Source organism: Lepisosteus oculatus, chromosome 5 (genome assembly GCF_040954835.1).
Source record: "Lepisosteus oculatus isolate fLepOcu1 chromosome 5, fLepOcu1.hap2, whole genome shotgun sequence".
NCBI lineage: Eukaryota > Metazoa > Chordata > Actinopteri > Semionotiformes > Lepisosteidae > Lepisosteus > Lepisosteus oculatus.
The window spans coordinates 25,930,050-25,947,785 of record NC_090700.1 but is presented as its reverse complement, the minus strand read 5'-3'; the positions used below and the strand labels follow the sequence as shown (position 1 = coordinate 25,947,785).

Below are 17,736 nucleotides of genomic sequence, written 5' to 3'. Positions count from 1 at the left end.
AAGGGTGGCCCAACCAGTTATTAGGTTTAGGGGGCTATCACTTTTTCACACAGGGCCATGTAGGTTTGGATTTTATTTTTTCCCTTAATAATTAAAACCTTCATTTAAAAACTGCATTTTATGTTTACTTGTGTTATCTTTGTCTAATATTTCAATTTGTTTGATGATCTGAAACATTTCAGTGTGACAAACATGCAAGAAAACATGCAAGAAAATAAATCAGGAAGGGGGCAAACACTTTTTCACAACACTGTAGCTAGCAGAGACCTCAGCCGCCGGCAGAGGAGAGATCTCCCTTTAGTTCAGCTGGCAGTGACGTCGGAGGCCCAGGTTCGAATCCCCTGTAGATTACTGTATTCCACTTTCTTTGTAAACACATTTTATTTTTTAATTTAACTCATTCACACATGATGTACCATGATCTTGCCATCCAGGTGTGGAGGTGTGCAGGTCTGAAGTAGAGTTAACAGCTTCAGATTTAAAAGATTATTAATGATATCTTCAATGTCCCATTAACATTGGATGTTCTTCCAAGTGTAAAATGAGGCAATGCATAATGTGTCTCCTCTATAAATTTTCAGTTTACAGACCATACGAATAATTAAAGATAATTACGAATAATGTCTGCTATATCGCATTAAAATTGGAACACTTTTCACAGGTGTAAATCCACCTATTTTCTAACCGCTTTATCTAGGACAGGTAACAGTTTCACCCCTCCCCCTTCCCTCTGCCTATCTGACCTCTTTTAAACCCTTCTGTGCCCGAATCGCAGCGGGTGAGACTCTCGATTAAATTCTCTCTTATAAAATTATAAAACATGCAACAAAACTAAAAATAAGATACAATCTACAGACATATAACAGACATTTACAATAAAGACATATGACATTTACATATACTGTTAATTACTTTAAATATATACTGTAAATATATGAAAAATATAACACCTTTAAAAGTGTCATCTCAAAGCAATACAGGATTCTGTCTGTCAAATTCTGAACATATTGGAGATTGCTCAGTGTGGATTTAATTACCCCAGTGAACAGGATGTCAATTTATTAATTCTAGGGAAAAAAAGCCTTTCTTAATTTCTCTAGTTCCTAGTTTCTCTAGTTCCTTTTAGAAGATCTATTATTCCACAATGCAGAGTATTACATGGCCAGTATTTATATATGATATTTGTGATTTAAAGAAATTAACACAAGCATGGGGATTTAAGTGTTGAGTTATTGCAGGATATACACCTAGAGATGTTGGTAGGAAAAAGATAATTTGGGAAAAGTTGAGGAATACACTGATATGAAGGTGATGAAGTTAACAGACTGTATGTTTACATAGATACTGAAATGAGGATTGTATTTTAGATTCTGTGTAGTTTCTAGCATTGAACTGTGTGTTGGATGCACATGAATTGAAGGAATGGGCAAACATAGCTGATGCTGATCCACAGAACAAATATGTGTTTGTATTTAGAGGCAATTTGTTTAACTAACTAGGTATGAATACTGATGTGCAAGAGAGGTGGAAAGGCTGTTTCTTTAAGCCAGCACTATAAAAGTACTTATCCTCATTGAGGTGCTGCCATTTCATAGTGGGTTTCAAACACAGTGCCTTTACTTCCATCCATTTTCTAATCTCTTTATCCAGTACAGATGTTTTGGAGACTATCCCAGTAAGCAGCGGACACAAGGCAGAATAGACCCTGGACACAAACACACACACACTAGGGCCAGTTTTCTCGTAAGCCAATTAACCTACCAGTATGTTTTGGAGTGCGAGAGGGAATCATATCACACATATGGAAAAAAACACAGAACCCAGAGAGAACATGCAAGCTCCTCACACACAGGGCAGCAGGAATTGAACCTAGGGCCCCAGTGCTGCGAGATAGCAATGCTAACCACTTTACCGCCATTAGAAATGGATGCATATCTTAGTTATCTTTCTATTTCAGAGGTCTGCATTCATAATTTAATTTTGTAAGCCACTGAGACATCTGGTACTACTGTTGTATTTATAAAAAAGAAACAAAATAAAAAACATATTGTTAATAAACATTTTGTTAATACATTTTAACATTGTTAGCAAAATATTTTGAATTATATTTTACCCTATATTTTCTTTAATTGTGTATTTAACTTATTTTATGATAGATTTAATGTGTATTTGAACAATGAAAGTATATTTTTCAAGATGAGGAGAAAAGTGCAACAATTTATTACAGTGCTAAATTTAATATTATTGATTACTAATAGTTTATGCTAACACCTAACTTTTAATTAGATGTATTTAAAACAGTGAACTAAGTGTAACATAGGAATCAGAAATACAATTGAGAATAGTTTTGTGGTGTATGTATGAAACTTTTCTAAAATGTATAACAAAATTAAAGACAATTAAAATGTATAATCTTTCCACGTGTAATGTCATCAGAAAGTACAATAAGTCTAACGATGTTATCATGTTAAATGTTTAATTAAGAAGTAAAACCTTATAGCGTACACAGAGATTCTAAGCTGATCAGGAGGAAGAAAAATCACCTGTTTTTGTGCATAAAAAGTGGTTATTAACTATCAAAACCTGTTTTTATAGCTTTTAAAGTTGTGCAATGTCTAAGCAGGAACACATCATTATATCTCGTTTTTTATTTATTTTTTAAGAATTAAAATAATTGTTTGCCCAGCCTAATTTTAAAGACCTCTACTTGTGAAACTTTTCACAGCCTGTACATAAAACTATATACACAATACTGCTGACAGTTAGAAAATTCCTATTCTTTACTCAGCAGCTTATTAAAAACAGCACCGATGGTGTTCAAACTGATTTTTTTTTACTCAGAAGACTGACACAGCTTCACGTTGTGAATCTGTTTTTCTAAGAAAACATGTCAGTCTGTCCATGGGGGGAAGGTGGACTGTCTTTCATTGGAAGATGTGCCCTATTCTACTTTGAAAATGAAGAAGCTGAGAAAGGACTTGTGAAAGTGGTTTGTTTACAAACAATGTAGACACAGAGACTCAGACTTTGTGGCGTTAAAATAGATAGCAGAAACTCACTTTGCTTTTACAAGTGGATCTGTTAAGCAGACCTTGTTTTAACACAACTCAACTTTGTCAGTGAAACAAATGATCCCAGGCACTTTTCTGTCCCCCCTATATTCTCATGTACGAGTAGAATAGGCGAACCTTCCAATGAAAGATGGGTGCCTTTCACCCAAGACTGGCAGAAAACAGTCGAAACTCGCCACAACCAGACTGTTAGCTCAATCAACCTTTTTTAATAGCCTTGCAAATGCGCTCACACTTTAGGATATGCACTCAACGTGCCACAGGTGTCACATTTACTGTACATGTCAAAACAGTTGCTTTCCGTTGCAATATTTTTTCTCCATAGCCTCAGCTTTATCATTTATACAGTATGCCTATTTCCAGAGACATTTTCATTGTCGATAACTATGCAAGGAGAGCATGTCGATTCCAAAACACTCTACAGCAACAGAACTGAGCAATTACCTGCTTGAAAAAGAATGTGTTCCCAAAAGCATATAGTGTACAATTATTGCAGCATTTGCAAACATTGTCGATGCATAACCATGTTACTGTACTCTACATCAGTGAAAAAATGACTGCAGGCCCTTTTCCTTCCCTTCAGGTTGTTTAAGAAAAACTTGCTCTTAATGTGCTTATCCTTTAGTCATTCTCTGATGTATTGCATCAGCTGATCAGGTGACCGAGGGTGACTGAAATTATTTCCCACTGCGTTCTGGGGAATGTAGTTTTGACAAGAAACCTCCATCTTGTCTCCATCTATGACTCTCTCACAATTCATCATGCGTGAATGTGTCAAATTAAAAATAAAACTTGTTTACAAAGAAAGTGGATTACAGTACAGTTGGGTATGCATGATTAGCAACATGGGGTCATTGTTATGAGTTCTTCATTACTATCAAATCCCTCAACTCATTCACTTGTGGTTATTTTGGAAACATTTTGACATGTTCCTTTTAACTACATTGCTGTCGATATTGTAGCAATAGACAAAATTAAACGCTTCGAGTTTGTGATATAGGGCGCACTGAACGAGTTAAACTTTGATGCAGGACAAATAAATATATTCCCCACAAGCTATACTGTAGTGGCAGTACAGTAGCAGTTTGAAATTATTTGTTGTTATTAATAAATCACTTATCATGGGTTAATGAGTTAAACTGATGCAGACAGTTACAAAGAATGTGTACTACTGTGATAATTTGAGCTATTTGAATATAATTATATCGTTATTAATTTCTTTAGATATGGGATTCCATTTTATATTCCCTATTAATCAAATTCTAAACAGTATGTGTTTTTTAACTGCGATAACAAGTGTTAGTATTCGCAGTAAAGATTAAAACATCATAACTTTTTATGAAGTATACAAGCTTAATATTATTAAAAGGAGCATGTAAAAACTTTTCCAAAATAACCACAGTGTGTAACTGAATGAAGGACTGATGCTTAAAATCTTTAGGAAGAAAGTGGAATACTGGTGTGCATTTTTTATTTAAACTACCAATACCAGCCACATACAGTTTACATAATATGCTTATGTTCCTAAGTTAATATGGCTTATGACCTTCAGACGCATTATGCTCCTCTTCTTTTTATGCTCAGGTTCTAAAATTTCCCTTTAGTTGTAAAATTCCATATTTATATTCAATATTAAGCGGATTAAAACACACACAGCAAAGAGATTAAATTGTTTCACTAACAACCAATGCACCACAAGTGCCCCTGTCAGTCATTTTGGCCAGCCAATCACGTACGTGGCAAACTGTGGAAAATTTTGCGCGGTACAAGATTGTACTGTGCATTTTGAATGGCTGCATCTGTCTTTAATTAAATCTTTCATCATATATTTCATGTTACTATTAGCAAGAGAGAGTTTTTCCCCAAATGGCAATTTGTTAAAGTACAGATACAGCCATTCAAAATGCGCGGGCGATACCGCATTATTTTCCGGTACGCTGTAGGCAGTCTACCGCTAGTTACCGTAAATTCTCCTATAATACGACAAGCAAAATAATAGTATCCGGAATTTCCGCAAGGTGCAACTAATAAAGCTCAACCTCTCATGTTTGAGCTGTGGCCATCAGTCTTTAACGAAGATATTGCTAATAGTATTAATAATGAATGACCTTGGACAAGCTGTAAGTGTAAACTCAAAGTATTGCCCTGGTCAACATTCTTTTTTTCATTGACCGTCTTTGTAAAAGTAACTCCACAGCATTTCGCAATCACGCATTTGTTTCCAATCATGCAAAGTACAGTGATTCACCATGCCTTTCAAATGCTCATAAAAGAGATTGATTTAGGAACATAAACATATTACCGTATGCAAACTGTACTGTATACAGTATGTATATGTATATTTAATGTCTTAACTGTGCCCGTTTAAGTATTGAATATTCATATCTAATTTTACCACTGAAGGGAAATCTTAGTAGCTGAGCATAAAAAGAATAGGAGCATACTGCAACGCGTGTGAAGGCCATAAACGATATTAATTTTGGAACATAAACATACAGTATATGGCTGGTCTCGGTACTTTAAAGAAAACATACACTAAACATGGTTTCATTATGACCAGAATCGGTCTTGAGATATTTTTAACTTGATTTATAGTATTTGAGAGGTATGTCTTAACACCGATACTACAGTGCGTAAATACTGCTCACGTATATGTTTCTAGGTTTATATTATGCATTTCATACGGTCAAATTACTTTTGAGCAACTAATAAGAAGCGCGAAACGGTATGCGTTTTAGTTTCGTTTTGTGCTGGGACTCTGCTTTTAACAATGTCCCCGTGGATTGATTAGAGATATCAAGTACATACAAGTCATTTTTTAAATGTTGTAGTTCGTCTTGTAAAAATGTTACGAGTACATCATCTATCAACAATTACACAGGTTCTGTTTCCATATTGCGGATTTTGGTTACGTAATATTATTTTCTAGATTTCACGTTGTGAATATATGATTTGGGCAAACAGAGCCGCAAAGAAGTACATTATGGGTTGTTGGTTTTTTTTTGCAGTTTTATCTAGAACAAACGATGCTTAAACCTTTGTCTGATTCTTGTGAAACTATCCACACGACAGTTACAGTACCTAGGAGTACGCTGGGCAAACGTTCCGAGGTCAAATTCTTCCAGCACGGGGGTACTTTTAAAGCGGAGACGACGGCACCGAAATTTTTTGGCGCGCCTTCTCTTTAAAGCCCTGGCCAAATATGAAGACAGTACGTACAGTTATAATTCAAACGGAAAGAAAGACAAGCAGTTAGAGGTTTTACCAAAATTAGAAAATGAAGCAGATACAGACACTAAGTCTTCTGAAAAGAAAGGTTCTGAGGTTAGATTTAAATGCACTCAGGGTACGTGACTGATATCACTGGGAATACAAATTGAGAGCTCTGGGGTGCAGCTAGAGAAGACCCTGTCACCCACAGAATGTTCTTGAGGACAGCTAGAAGACCAGAGTCAGACGGACAAAGGTGGGGAGTAGACAGATAATAAGCCATATACTGTAGGTACTGAATGAGGATGAGGATTTTGAAGTTGACTTGAAACCTGATAGATAACCAATGGAAGGACTTGAAAACAGGTGTAATGCATCCCTGATAGGATTCTCGCTGTCATATTCTGAACATATTGAAGATTGCTCAGTGTGGATTTAATTTCCCCAGTGAACAGGATGTGCATTTATTAATTCTAGAAAAAAAAGCCTTTCTTGATTTCTCTAGTTCTTAGTTTCTCTAGTTCCCTTTAAAATAAACTATTATTCTACAATGCAGAGTATTACTTGGCCAGTATTTACACATTATATTTGTGATTTCAAGAAATTAACACAAGCAGCTTTTGGAGATTTAAGTGTTGGCTGAGTTATTGCAGGATAAAAGAAAAAGACTACAGATGTTGGTAAGAAGAAGATAATTTTGGGATAGCTGAGGAATACACTGATAACAAGAACACTTCCTAATGGGGTTAGGCATACTTTTGATGAAGATGATGAAGTTAACAGACTGTATGTTTACATAGATACTGAAATGAGGATTGTATTTTAGATTTTGTGTAGTTGCTAGCGTTGAACTGTGTGTTGGATGCACATGAATTGAAGGAAAGGGCAAACATAGCTGATGCGGATCCACAGAGCCAGCATATTAAGATGTTTATAATTAGTGGCAATTTGTTTAAATAACTAGGTATGGATACTGATGTGCAAGAGAGGTGGAAAGGCTGTTTCCTTAAACCAGCACCATAAAATGTTTTATTCTCAGTGAGATGCTGCCATTTCATAGTGGGTTTCTAACACTGTGTATAGTTCCATCCACACAGTGCCTTTACTTCCATTTCTAATCTCTTTATCCAGTACAGAGGATTTGGGGCCTATCCCAGTAAGCAACGGACACAAGGCAGAATACACCCTGGACATAGTGCCAGTCCATCACAGGACAGACAGACACAAACACACACACACCAGGGCCGGTTTTCCCATAAACCAATTAACTTACCAGTATGTTTTGGAGTGTGAGAGGGAGTCATATTACACATGTAACCCAGAGAGAACATGCAAACCCCACACACACAGGATGGCAGGAATTGAACCTAGGACCCCAGTGCTCAAAGATAGCAATGCTAACCACTTTGCCACCATTATAAATGGATGGATATCTTAGTTATCTTTCTAGTTCACAGGTTTGCATGCATAATTTAATTTTGAAAGCCACTGAGACATCAGGTACTACTGTTGTATTTATGAAAAACAAAACAAAACCAAAAGCATACTAACAACTCTAAGCTGGTTCATACAGAAAATGTAGAAATGCATTAGCCTGATTATGATTAAAAAACACATAATTAAACACGCATTTGCGATTTAAATCAGAACACGATTTAAATCAATATAAATGTTTATATTGTAACGCATACTGTCCAGCCTCCATTTCTCTATAAAAGTTACTCTGTTGCACACACACACACAATAGAAGCAGGAACCGCTGTCAGAAGGGAAGAAGGTGACTATTCATTGTTATCAAAAATGACTTAAAATCGATCATGTTGCGATATTTTGAAATATAAAAGTCAATTGATTGTCCATAATATCGCTATTCTATGTTTTCGAAGAAATGTTTGTTAAAAGAAAAGTCCAGCACCAGCTGGATTCGAACACACAACCTGTGCATTGTTAGTCATGCACGTAGACCAGTAGGCCACAAGATAACTCGCATGAACAGGGAGGCGAAACAGCCCTACACAGCCCTGTCGCAGTACACAAATATAATCATACCGTTATTAAATTCTTTAGATACGCGATTCCATATTATATTCCCTATTAATCAAATTCTAAAAGTATGCTTGTTGACTCCGGTATCACATTAGTTAAAGACTTCGAAGCTTAAAATGTTTAGGAAGAAATGGAATACTGGTGTGTATTTTCTTCTTTAAAGTACCAAGACCAGCTATATACTGTATGTTTATGTTCCAAAATTAATATCGTTTATGGCCTTCACACGCATTACAGTATGCTCCTATTATTTTTATGCTCAGCTACTAAGATTTCCCTTCAGTGGTAAAATTCAATATCTACAACGGGCACAGTAAAGACGTTTACAGTACGTCTTTCTACGACAGACCAACGAGTGCCCCTGTCGGTCAACCAATCACGTACCGTGTCATCTTGCGTCATGATACGCGACACCTGCGGTACGTGTCTGTACCACGCACTTTGAATGGCTGCATCTGTAGGCTGGGAATTGAATGCAGGCCTCCTGTGTTGCAGGCATGATTCTTAATTTTTGTATTTATAACTTCTTAGTGATGTTTTTATTTGATCTGAAGTTTCAGTTTCCATTACACTGCGAATAAATATAATATAAACAACAAATCATTAACTGATGTTATTATTACTTATAGAAGGGTAGAAAACAAACGAAAAAGGCCTACACAGCTGACAGTGGAAATGAGTTGCATTAAAGCATGGGAATCTATAGCAATAACACATCATAAAAGTACAAAACAATTGAAAATTAAACTACAGTGAGGTAGACTTTAAAAAGGTAGGCTCTTTTTAGTCAGCATTGATGTATGCTTTAGTAGTTGTAGTGGGTGGACTAAAATCAAGGGAGTGCAGTGGCCCAGACATTTTTCACCATTATGACTCCTCCCAAGATAATAATTATTCCATTCAGAGGTGGCCAGATAAGAAAAGTTTGATTATTAGGTGTTTGGTCTTTATGTACCCAATAAACATTTAGGTACTGTATAACTGTTCATAATATTTTCACACTCAATAGAAGTGTTTCAAAAGCACTCAGTAATCTAAACACAACACTACTGTATCTGTTTAACTTAATAGAATGACAAATATAATTGTGATTTTAACTGGTTATCTCCTAATATTGCTCGTCATACATGCGTGTTGTACAAGTGATGTGGTTAATTGTACAGTATTACATGACAGGTTCAGTCTTGGCATTTCCACAATGGAAAAAAATACGCAGCTCCATTGATTAAGGTTACAATTCAGTGTCGCACTTCTGTTTCCATGCATGCCCATGCTGAAAAAAATATTTATTTGTAAATTTTTTGGCTATGATTTTTTAGATTGGAAGATCCTCATTTGCGTTTTAGAAGCTTGACTAATTCCCAATTGATGGCAGATATATTATTATTTCTAAAGACAAAAAGACAATGATAAAGACAACCCTAGCAAGATTTTGAGCAGGGAAATTATAAGATTAAAGTTTATAGTTTTATAATCATCTAATAAGAACCTAATGTTCATATATTCATGGCATAGGTTGTCTTATTCTTAAGTAACATTGCTAGACTATTTAATATCCAACCAAGCAGTTTTAAAATAACAATTTAACCAAAAAACATCAGAGACTTAACCAGAGGCTTGTTTTCTTTCTTTGTCCTGTCAGGTGAGATCATATACAGGAGATCTAATTTTGTTTAAGTAAACCCTTCTTATGTATTGGGGAATTTTCTATTCAGTAATAGGATTGACAGAGGTTTAGAACAGCTTTAAAAAATCTAAATTAAATGATGAAAATAAGTGTTAAGCTAAATTGTATTTAGTTTAGTCAATATAACTGTAGCGGCAATGCTTGTTAATAAGACAGAATTAAGCATTGGTATGCTCCTAAAAGAGGCCCCATCTCACCCTCCATCTCTGTGGCTGAAGAAAGAATTCATGCAAGCTGATTTAAGATGTTTTCTTGTGATAAGAACCAAGCTCCCAGACGGGGATGCAATTAGCTAAGCCTGGCTATCATGATCAATGGTCATCCATTGGCGCCTATCAGTCTAGGGAGTCCCGAATGGACATCTGGACTGCATTCCTAAGTGTCAAGAGTAAGTGACTTATATCTCACCTTGACCAACCAATCAGGGACTGGCAGGGCGTGGTAATACCACGTGGGTCTCCAATGCCCGCCAAACTCTCAACCAATCAGCACACATCTGGGTCTTGATCAAAAAAGGGAGCGCAAGCTCAGTTCTGGGCTATCCTTGGCCATTTTCGCGCATCCTCAGAGACAATCACGTGACAACTGCTGTTGTCTGCAAAAGGACTTGGGCTTTGTTCTAAGCGCGAGGACGAGGATCACGTACGTACTCAGAATTCTACCAACGTGAATGCTCCGCTTGATCCACGGCAGCCTACAGTTGGACCCTCGTTGACAACCTGAATAGCTTATTCAGAAGCAGCGCTGGACCGGGAACGAACCAGCTTCTTCCCAGGCAAAAGAGTGACTTGTGAGGACTCGCGGTCACACTCTGTGCATAGAGACTTTCTACTAGCCAGCCGGACTGCTGGTAGATCCCCTCGGAGCAACAACTGCCCTGCGCGCCGCAGTCAGATTCCTCCGCCCGTCCTACTCCGAGCTGCAACTCGACTGGTTGGCCGGTAGCCAGAGGACGCCGACACAACGCCCATTGGACAACCGCTGGAACAGAGGCTGCAACAGAGCCTGTCAGCTGGTTTGGTGTTCGTGCCGGGAAATTCCAAATCCAAACACAGTGGATAAGTAAACCCCATGTTCTACATTGCGTCTCGAGAATTCAATTGTACCTCAACACAAGTTGTTATCAATTTAATTCATGAGTAACGTATTTACTTCCGAGTTTAGAGTAACAGTGGGTAATAACACTGATTAGCAATTTGGTAACCGAACGATATATATTGACATATATTCTCTGTTGTGTATCTCTTTGTGTTTGCATCTCTTCGAGATTATATACCTTGTATATTGATAACCCTCACAGTAAGGTCTGCCGCTCGTATGCAGGCAGACTAGTATATGTTTGGTGCACAGTTTATATTAATAAATGTACCTCGTGTATTGAACCCGTGTGTGTGCGTTGTTAGTTGTTCTGACGATTGATTTTCTAAAAGCCCCAACAACAACCTCGTGATTACTGCTACAATTAATAATTGTCTCAGTAAACCCATCAAACCACTACATAACCGTATAATTTGCAAGATTAAAAAAAAAGATGATACATTGTGTTAACACCAAAATCTACATAGATTACAAAAGGAACATCTACAAAATTAAAATTAGATATCATGACATACATAATTTACTATATTGATAAATTATATTACATTTTTGCATAGTAAAATAACATAATTTCACAGAATATTTACATATTTACATCAGGAGGGTCGGCCTGATTGTAAAGTTAGTGGCCTTCTTGAGCAGCTGTAATGCACTAGTTGCCTGGGGACACAGGCCACTTCCAGCCCTGCCGTAACAATAACCTCATTGTTTCAAGTTTCTTAAAAACAATATTTTACTAGCATAATATAATACTTATTATTGTTATATTGCTATATTGTTATTTTTTAAAGATGAAGATGTATTCTAAGGAGTTTATAATTGAATCGAATGTTTATTTAAAAAGAATACAAAGACATTTAAAATTGCAACCCATTCTTTTGAGTGATGTACAGTATTTCAAATATTTAGAATAAGCAGTATACTAGCTGCACTAAAAGACAAATGTTGCACTGTTATGTAGTGCCAATACAATATATAAACATGGAAAAGTAGCAGCAAATTGGACTAACTACAATGCCTTCAGGAAATATTTAGACCCCCTTCACTTTTTCCAAACTTTATGTTGTAGACTTATTTCAAAATTGATTAATTGATTCTTTTTTACCATCAATTGACACATAATTGTGAAAACACATTTTTATGAACTTTTGCTTATTTTTATAAAAATTTAAAAGTGAAATCTCCCATTTCATAAGTATTCAGACCCTTTATTCAGTACTTTGTAGGACCACGTTTAGCAGTGATTACAGCTGTGAGTCTTCTTGGGTATGCTTCTACCAGCTTTGCACACCTGGATTTGGGCAGTTTCTCCCATTCTTCCCTGCGAATTCTCTCAATTTGTCAGATTGCATGGGGAGTGTTGGTAAACTGCAATCTTCAGGTTTCCCCAGAGTTTTTGTATGGGGTTCGTCTGGGCTTTGGCTGGGTCACTTAAGGCCTTTCAGAGACTTGTTCTGAAGCCACTCCAGCGTTATCTTGGCTGTGTGCTTTAGATCATTGTCATACTAAAAGGTGAATCTTTGCCTTAGTCCAAGGTTGTGTGTGCTCTGGAGCAGGTTTTCTTCAAGGACCTCTATGTATTTGGCTACGTTCATCTTTCTCTCAATCCTGACCAGTTTCCCAGTCCCTGCCAATGAGAAGTATCCCCACAACATGAAGCTGCCACCACCAGGCTTCATCGTAGGGATGGTATTAGCCAGGTGATGAGTGGTACCTGGTTTTTGCCAGATATGGAGTTCAGTTTTTCTCTCATCAGACCAGAAGATCTTTTACCTCATGCTCTCAGAGTCAAACTCCGTGTGGCCCGTCATGTGCCTTTTACTCAGGCGTGGCTTCTGTCTAGCCACTCTACCATAGAGACCTGATTGATGGAGCGCTGCAGAGTTGGTTGTCCTTCTGGCAGGTTCTCCCATCTTTACACTGTATGTCTGACTCTTTTAGTGTGGCCATTGGGTTCTTGGTTAGCTCGCTGACCAAGACCCTTTTTCCCCCAAATGCCCAGTTTCGCCAGGTGGCCAGCTCTAGGAAGAGTCTTGGTGGTTCCAAACTTCTTCCATTTGACAATGATGGAAGCCACTGTGCTCCTGAGAACCTTCAATTTGTTGCGATTTTTTTATACCCTTTTCCAGATTGACACAATCCAATCTCGGAGGTCTATGGAGAGTTCCTTGGACTTCATGGCTTGGTTTTTACTCTGCCATGAACTGTGTGACCTTATAAAGACAGGTGTGTGCTGTTCTAAATCATGTCCAATCAAGTGAATTTGCCATAGGTGGATTACAATCAAGTTCTAGAGACATCTCAAAGATGATCAAAAGAAAAAGGATGCATTTGAGCTCAATTTGGAGTGTCACAATAAAGGGTGTGCACAATAAAGGGTGGGAGATTTCATTTTTTTATTTTTAATCAATTTGGACAAATTCTATAAACTTGTATTCACTTTGTTGTTATTGGGTATTGGGTGTTGATTGATGGCAAAAAATAAATCAATTTTGAAATAAGTCTACAACACAACAAAGTGTGGAAAAAGTGGCGGGGTCTGAATACTTTCTGAAGGCACTGTATATCTATTAATTAGACTTACAGAGTGGATCCACCACATATTAGTGGAAAACATGTCATCAAAATGGTTATCCCAAAAGGTCTGCCACACCGAAAGATTGGGTTTTCTTCCACTTAATGAACAAGTGCTTCATATATAGTATTTAATTGAAAAGGTCAATATAGCAGCTGTTAGGAATAGTAGCAATTGTGTTTGTATGCAAAATACTTTTTGACTTACCAATATGTTTGATGAAGCCTGCCCTATACAAAAGTAGTATAAAATGTCCTACCTACTGTAGGAGTTTATGAATTTCCAATTAGGATATGAAAATTATGATTGTGAGGAAAAAGTCCTAGAGTACCTATGATTTTTTTTCATTCAATTCAATTTATTTTCACAACAAGGTTGCATATTGTGAATACAGAACAGAAAAGACCAGAGGGAAATGGAGGAGAGGAACCAAAAAATTCAGTAGGAGAAAAAAATCCTCTAGGGGTCCAAGGTCAACTAGCTGCCAAACCCCTTTCGCCATGCCAACATTATAAAATTAAAAAAAGGAATACATGAATAAGGGTATTATTCCATCCATCATGTCTTGTGTATGTCAGTACTCCATGCAGATCTCTGTAGATCAGCAAAATCGTCCTAAACGATAACTATATCCACAGTGTCCCTCTTGGAAGGAGAACAGGATAGGTTGGTCAGAACAGATGTATCTACCTGGTGGGCCAACATGGAGACACACAATGACATGGACAGCAGCAGCAGCAGCCATGGTTGCAGTTGGCTATGATGTAAGGTGTGAGTAGGCTAGGCTGAAGTAATAAGTCTTCAGTCTGGATCTAAATACTGAGAGTGACATCACAGTACATCACACATTTTCATCAGAGTATATAGTCTAACAATATGTTTTAACAACACAAAAAAAATACCATGAATAAAAAAAAAATGTGTATTTTAAAATAAACCTGAAATATTTTAAAGAAGAAATTATAAACCCTACTGTCTTTCAAACCTGCATGTGAAATCACGGTGTGGTTAGGTCTAACCAGGTCCAAGTCTAGCCGGGTATGTTTTAACAGCAGAATGGTGTGCTGTCCCACGTTTTTATGCGGGACCGATCACTGGCGCTTGGTCGGGCATGACAGTAGCCAAAGGTGGCCAAAGATGATTGATAGGTGATACCTGTTGTGTGTTAGATGTTAGTGAAAACATGAGCTTCCTACAACAAAAATGTAATGCTTCTTATATTTTTTTAAATCTGCATTATATGGAATATTAATATGGAATCATGTGACTGAAGGGACATTTTGAACATAGCTGAATATAAAAATACAAGTAATAGGTTTATTCAATGCTGAAAAAAGAAGAAAGAAAACACAACGTTTCGGTCCTTCAGGTCTTCAGGTCCTTCTCTTGGTCTTCTTCAGCACCTGAAGAAGGCTCCATGGCTGAAACATTGAGTTTTCTTTCTTTTCTTTTTAGCATGGAATAAACCTATTACTTGTTCCTTTGCAGCCTACACATCCTGACCCAGCTACCCACCTGAATATAAAAATATATTTCTGAAAGTCAGTCATTGTTAACAATAATGATTAATGAATATAAATATATTTAGCTGGTTGTGGTAGGGTATTCCACTTTCTTCATAAACAACTGGATCTAATTTAACTTGGTCACTTGTTGCTATTTGGAAATGTTTTAACTTCATTTCCTGTTGTGGTTGTTGCAATGGAAAATGAAAAGCGTGTTAAAAAAAAGTAATTGCCTATGAGATAAAAGACCCCAGGTTCTCTTCCTGGCCAATGTGCTAGTTGTACTTTTAAGAAATATTGCCACAACATTTTGGCTGTGGAGCCCTTTCTGGCTCAAACCATTTCTTAATAATGTCTCTGTGCACCATTCTTAATGTATAATTTACAGAGGTTTTAGAGCTTGCTCAATGCAGGCAGGTATTTTGACAGTTGTGCATCTTACTGGATCGCTGATCTTGCTCTGATGTCAGGTGGGATTGACTGGGATAGTCTGGCATAATGCCAGTTATCCATTTAGAGCCGTACACAATTAACTGTGTTCACACTAATTAGCTGACCAAATAATGAAAATAAATGAAGAGGAGAGAGAAAAATAATAGAACATGTGAATGATTATAAGAATTATGAAAAAATTATGAAAAAAAGTATATGAGAAAGAGTCACAACAACAAAAAGTAACAAAGGTGTCCACCAAACTGGGGGAAGTGGTGGTGGAAAAATAGAACAAAAGGTAAAATCCATCTTTCTTTTCCTATTTATAATTATGTTTCTTTCATTATTAAAAAAACGTTCAGTATTTTGCATTGAATGTTAAAAGGTACAGTTTTCTTTTCGAAATCTGGTCTTTGGCAGATTGGTGAAGAAGAGGAGGAAAATCTCAAGAGCAAGGTCCCCAGCAGGCTGTCGTTGCTGCGGGCTCTCTGGCAAACATTTCGGACTCCTCTCATTTCCATTGCTCTCCTGAAAGTGCTTGCTGATGTATTGGTGTTCTTAAGTCCTCAGATACTGCGGTAAGTCCTGACCTATTCTCTTTGTTATTGAAGGGGATCGTGGTAACATGCTGACCAGCCTGTATAAACTCACCCAACTGGGAGTCCTTGTATTTATGTTAGTCACAAACAATAAAAAACAATGTCAGTATGATGAGGAAAAACAGATCAAGGTTATATTTATTTGTTAAATAACATGTATGGATTTAATAAGAAAAATGCACATTTATGATTCATCTAATATCTGAAAAAAATCAAGAGTTACATGCACACATTCTCTTTCTGTGAAACTGGAATAAGGGACAGAAAAAACGATTGTACAGTATTCATGTTAAATAATGGGTTGCTCACGAATGATCTGTAGACAAACAATGGAAATGTTTGTATTAATCTATCACAGATTTAGCTTTTTAGGTAGTCATTTTAATTTGTTTAGGGACATATAAAGCAAATTAATTGTGTATTTAAAAAAATATTATCCTATGGAAAATTCCTGAATGAACTTGATGGCTGGTTTTTGGATACATGTAAGTTAAATACAAAAGTTACATGGAAACCTGTGTCTAGATCAAGGGTCCCAGTCCAAACTTTCCCTGTGCAGGTTTCCTAGGTCTCTTTAAACCCCAATAATAGAATAATGCAGGTTATTATGTGCCCAGCTAGACTGAAAACCCATGGATACATTTGCCATTTAGGAACAGAATTGGAGACCTGTTAAGGTAATAGGTTGTGGAACTGAAACAAGGGATATGGTGTTAATTCTGGATTCCAACCTTTTACATTTTCCTCATTTTTGTTTTACATCTCCAGGCTTATAATTGCCTTCTGTGAAAACCAGCCACTGTTCGACTGGAATGGACCTACCTATGCAGTCATGCTTTTTGCAGCAACTGCTTCTCACACTGTTATCCTGCAGGTGTATCACCGCAACAATATGCTGACTGCAGCCAAGATAAAGGCAGCAGTGACTGGGATAGTGTACAGGAAGGTAAAGACAAAGGGAGACTAAAACAGTCTTCTCAGTTTTATAGTTTCATTGTTTGTAAGTGTTTTATTTGACTGAGGTCACAAAAAAGAAAAAAATCCAAACCACCTGAATAGTTTTGCCTACTGAAAATATTTAGTCTTCATTAGCTTGATATGTCTATAAACATATGGGAAAGCATTTGGTATTTGAAGGTGACAGAGTTATCTTTTTTCGTTTTAAGGCTTTAAATCTGGCAAATGTCTCTCGACGCCGGTTCACAGTGGGTGAAGTGGTGAACTTTATGTCAATGGATGCCCAGCAGTTCATGGACCTGGCACAGAACCTCAACCTGTTGTGGTCAGGCCCCTTTCAGGTGCTGCTGGCGGTCTACTTCCTGTGGCAGGAGCTTGGCCCATCGGTTCTCGCCGGTGTGGCTGTGCTGCTGCTTGTCATCCCGCTGAATGCTGTGGTAGCGTCCAGGGTCAAACACCTAAAGGTCCGTCTTGGAGCAAATTAATAAACATGTTTTTAAACATCCTTTATCACAAATACCCTGTGGAACTGTATACTTTAAATTTCTCAGCCTTA

At 37.1% G+C, this 17,736-nt stretch overlaps 1 protein-coding gene across 4 annotated transcripts in view; it reads left to right on the top strand.

Annotated features, from left to right (window-relative positions):
* Positions 1–17,736, top strand: part of LOC102693938 (multidrug resistance-associated protein 1-like) — a 187,280-nt gene that overhangs the window by 35,247 nt on the left and 134,297 nt on the right. For 3 of the 4 annotated variants that reach the window (XM_069190221.1, XM_069190220.1, XM_069190222.1), the window contains exons 4-6: positions 16,045–16,202; positions 16,992–17,169; positions 17,390–17,644. In XM_069190221.1, the coding sequence (XP_069046322.1) occupies positions 16,045–16,202; positions 16,992–17,169; positions 17,390–17,644 (591 nt within the window). Of the gene's footprint in view, positions 1–16,044; positions 16,203–16,991; positions 17,170–17,389; positions 17,645–17,736 lie in introns of those variants that run through there. The other variant, XM_069190223.1, reaches the window with a different exon arrangement.